Here is a 4,881-nt window from a genome sequence, read left to right as displayed (position 1 = left end):
CTCAAAACTTTAAACTTAGATTACCTTCGATTGGGTTGTTTCTCGCCAAATCCTTCGGTTAAGAAGCTTCTAATCTTTCCTATGATCGCTATGCCTCGATCCTTGCTTGATTCCGACTCCTAGAACTCGAGATATCTTCGAAAACGCTTCGAACAGTGAAAATGAACTAACGGGGAAGAACGAGAGGTTTTCTAACGTACGTTCTATCAGACAAGCTACTTCAAGCTTAAGTAACCTCAAATAAAACCTAGTGCTCAGGACCCCAAAAAACTCTCTCGGGGACATTATAGTCAAAACTTTTGGAATTTCATCATGATCTCAATAACTCCCAATTTATCATCAAATAAGCATCCTTATTACCCAATAATGGACCCCGTTATGACAAAACTGCTAATCCATTATATAAGACCGTCTCATGCCGAATAACTCGAATATATCTCCATAATAATGGGATCTCATTCACAAATCACATTATGCACCCAAATACACAAATTCTCCCTCAATGGGCCAAATTATCAAAACATCACAATATTCAAATGTGGACCCACATGCATGCATATAACATCATATTATAATATAATTCACATAAACATGCATATATTTATTTAATGGCATAATTAAACAGTTATGGCCCTCCCGGCCTACTAATCCAGCCATTAAACCGCATTAGGGATTTGGGGTGTTACAAGCGAGATCCAAAATTAAGGTGCGATTTTATGGTTTGTACAATTTGTGAATTACTCAAATCTACCTCTATATTTGCTCAATTTTTGCAAATTACTCAGGGGGATACTTGTAACTGCTGGTCTTATTTTTTGAATACTTCATTTGTCATTACTGGCCAGTTTTTTTGATTAAATTTGTTTTTGTGGTATCTAAAATTGTCTATGAAACATTTGTTTAAATAAGGGAAATGGAATTGTTTAAAAGTATAGTTGGTTAAAACAAGAAGGAAAACTATCGTTGTAACTAATAATAAGCTACCAATAATGTTAGGGGATAACTTTTTTTAGACAGAATTGTTGTTATTTCAATAGATAACTAACTTGAACAAACTCACATTATTACAATTCATATGTATATACTTATGTAATTCAATGTACCAATATTTGTAATAATTACCCTTTGTTTGGATCTTGAAGTTTAAGAGGGAAACCATTTATGAATGGGTTTTGAGTTGAACTTCACTTCCAATTTTGATGGCTATTTATATTTTATATGCCTTGTATTATTTTTATAAATGATGGAACACTAGATACTGTTTTTTATACCTCTTAGCCACACCCTCGCGAAGTCACCACATCTTTCCCTCACTCACGGCCTTACCTCAATCCCGGCGTGTGCTTCCCCATTGGTGTGCTCGTTCGTGTTTAGCACACGTAAGCTCCTTTCTATTTCCCTTTTGTTGAGTCTGAACATGATGTTGTTTTAAAATATATTTTACTATTTCTGAGCTGTTAATAATCTGCAGAAAAAAAAAAGGTGTTAATAATTGATTCTTGGACTTGTATATGAATCTACTGTAGCTTTCTCACTTTTCTGAATATTGCAAGGCCTCACAATTCTCGCATCTATACTTAATTGTTAATTGTTATAGACCTATGTACTTCAAAGTTTTAATATTTTTCTTGAGAAATTATTATGCTTTGTATTGAATAAGAATCAATACAAATCTATAAATATGTTTGAGATTGTTGAATACGTGGCTGAGATTTTGTATTATTGTATACTTTATGTTATATGTATTCTTTCTTTGTTTAATTAATATATAATTTGTGTTTGAGGGGCTTGGTATTTACGAGGATGCCCAACAGAGACTTTGAAAATTGGACTGGAAAATCAAATTCAAACTTTGAATCTTTAGGGATTATGTTTTATGGGGTATAGAGCTATATCTAGTGAAGTGATTGATTTCAATATATGTGTTTGATTATGGTTCTTTGATTTGAAAAATGTGTTGAATAACCCATGTATTCTTGAAGAATTTTTGGAGTGATTAGGAGATACAACTTTTTATATAAATTATTTTTGTGACTGAAAACTGCATTCATCCTTTTTATTTCTTCTGCAACCTCAAGTTCTCTAATTATTTTAGTTTTGATTGGTATGCATTTAGGGAACCAAACAGAGTGGTTGAGGAGTAAAAAATGATCTAGGGTATTGAAAAATTGAAATTTTAAGCTTTTGTCAGGTATTGAGATATTTATATACTATATATACAAAAGAACTACATACAACACAAGATACAGAATATGATTTATATTATATTAATCAATTTCTTGCTAGAACATAGAGAGTAGAATAATAATTAATTATAGCTCTAAATTAGTTAACCACATTATTCATTACTACCCACCAAACTTGTTGACGAAAAAAATACTATCATCAACAGTGGTAGTGGTAGTATACACATCAATATTCATACATAATATATATTGTACATCATATATAATAACTTTTCTTTAAGTGTTATCATATCTAGAACTTGAACACAATTAATGCATGCATATTTTGAAATGCAACATGCATTAGGATTCTCATCACTGAAAAGCTGAGGAGCTGGGATTCGTTCAATCACATAAAGAGGCTGATAATAGTGAATCATTCTCTTCATATTTTCCTCTTCAACACTTCCACATACATTGTTGATCATCATCACTTCATCACCATTATTTTCTCCTTCCTTTTCATTATTATTATTATCAATATTCTTTCCCTCTTGGACCTTACTTGCTTCTTCTGGTTTGAGCTAGGCTTTTAGCTTAAAAGGTTTATCTTTTTCGGGACAATACTTTAGTTTAGTTTAGCTATATATTTTCAACTTGGCACAGTTATTAATAAGAAAAAGTAGTCCCCACTAGTCATTTATTTCAGATAGGACCCTCCACCTGATATATAGCCAAAATCCCTTTAATAATTCTCTAATGAGTCTTAATGTCAAACAGTTGAAAGACTCTTTTGTTTTTTTTTTACCTCTCATTTTGAGTATCTTACTCTTGAGTTGCTCTGCACAGGCCTCACAGTGCATGTTTACACTCAGTTCAACAATAACTGGTCCATCAACCTGGAATCACACAACACACCATTCAAGTTAAATTGGCTCTTATAAATATAAAATAAACAAATATATGGCTTATAATTTGCATGGAATACATACATATATATATAATTGAGAAAATTACTTGTGCAATCAAAGATTCCTAATTGCTTTGAGTTTCATTTAATTAAGAAGGGAATTTTTGAAATTTGGTTACAAATATTTATGAATAATCACATTAGCATTTTCAAATTATCACAAGTCCTTTATTAATGAAATAATGAGTCTTGCTTTTACGTTTGAATTATCACGAGTCCTCCATTAAACGTTTTATTGCTTGATTTTTCATTTATTATAACCTATCTTTGTTGTATTTTGATATTCTCATATTGAAATGTTATTTTTAAAGGATATGGTTTCTCAAAATGTTTCTGTATTGGTGTAACATTGGCTTTCTAAATATGTTTATCAATTGTTCAATGGTGTTGTGATATTTGAGATGTGTCTTATTTTCGGTATTTATATCTGAATAATATGTTTTTGTATTACTGTTTTGTTGTATATATATACATGCATTTCTTAAAAGATTAGAGGTTGTTATTGAATTTTTTGAACTCTTGGAGGGGCTAGTTTGTTAATAGGAAGGGTATTATTTACTTGTCTATTTTCTGTTTTTCTTTTTTACACTATTTTATGCTATTGAGTTAATGCTTTGTTGTAATTATTTATTCTTTTCAAGTTGAATGAAATACTGCTAGTTCTCGAATTTTCTTTTAACATAGAGTGTGGCAGAAGTGGAAGTTTTTAACTTTTGATCTTTGGTCTTGGTAAGAATGGTTTGTTTTACATCTTATAAGTTTTAATTTTCTTTCTTGTTATTACTACTCTGTTTTACTAGAAGTTAAATTCGTAAACGATCATTAATTTAATGTGGAATTAATCAGTGTTCTCTTTTCAAGTCATTGTGTGGCATTGAATGTTTACGTAGATGCTTTCGTCTAAGTATGAGGCTGCTCTTGATTTTTCTTGGTCTACTCTCCCTAATAAATCGTTTTGTGGAACGTCTTTGCCTCTTTTAGTGTCCAATTTAGACATTATACTTGTAAGCATGACTTCTATTTCTGACATTTTGTAATTGATTGATTGTTTATAAGCTAGTCTTTGACAAGTCTAATGTTCTTTGGGCATCTATTCAGGTAGAATTACAAGTTTTATGACTGTGTTTCTTTTTATATATTCAGCTCTACACTTAAACATATAATATATTATTCTATATTCTATTGTAGGCACAATATGACTTACATGATGATTGGAAAAAAAAAGATGTGCTTTGAAATGATGGCAGAACTATGGAGATCTGGGAAATCTAGACTTGTAAAGGATATTATCAATGCAAAAAAGAACCAATGTCTTATAATTTAGAGTTTGGTTTCTTTGTTTACTTTTGTGTAGTTGTGAATTCATTATTTTGTATGGGGTTTCCTCTCTTGGACATATTTTCCATAGCATTTTTCTTGAAGTAATTTGTGATGCTTGATAATAACAATAAAATATTTCTTTGTTTATTTTGCAGATGTGACAAGCAAAATAGAAAATGATACTTAATTTTGAGGCTATTTAGGATTTTTACCCCCCGAACTATTACCACTACCGTATCGTGCCCCCTAATTTTTTCAGGCCGTTAAAAATACCCCCCGAAATATTCACAGTAATGTAAAGAAGGACTTCCGTTAACTTTCAACATAGAATGCTGACATGGCTCATTACATGCTGATGTGTCTTGGCCATGTCAGCGCCATGTGTGTAATTTTATTGTTTTTAAATATGGTTTTTATTTTTTTTAA

At 30.9% G+C, this 4,881-nt stretch overlaps 1 protein-coding gene across 1 annotated transcript; it reads right to left on the bottom strand.

The window, feature by feature from the left end:
- Positions 1-1,443: 1,443 nt before the first annotated feature.
- On the bottom strand, positions 1,444-4,165 carry LOC133806934 (heavy metal-associated isoprenylated plant protein 9-like). The gene is made up of 4 exons (XM_062245026.1): positions 4,022-4,165; positions 2,974-3,064; positions 2,457-2,739; positions 1,444-1,465 (listed from the first exon to the last, which is right to left on the bottom strand). Exons 1-4 carry the CDS (start codon positions 4,163-4,165, stop codon positions 1,444-1,446), a joined length of 540 nt encoding a protein of 179 aa, XP_062101010.1.
- Between the last annotated feature and the right edge of the window lie 716 nt (positions 4,166-4,881).

The sequence above is a fragment of the Humulus lupulus genome, chromosome X (assembly GCF_963169125.1).
Source record: "Humulus lupulus chromosome X, drHumLupu1.1, whole genome shotgun sequence".
In the NCBI taxonomy this organism is placed as follows: Eukaryota; Viridiplantae; Streptophyta; class Magnoliopsida; order Rosales; family Cannabaceae; genus Humulus; species Humulus lupulus.
This window is presented reverse-complemented; position numbering and strand designations above follow the sequence as displayed.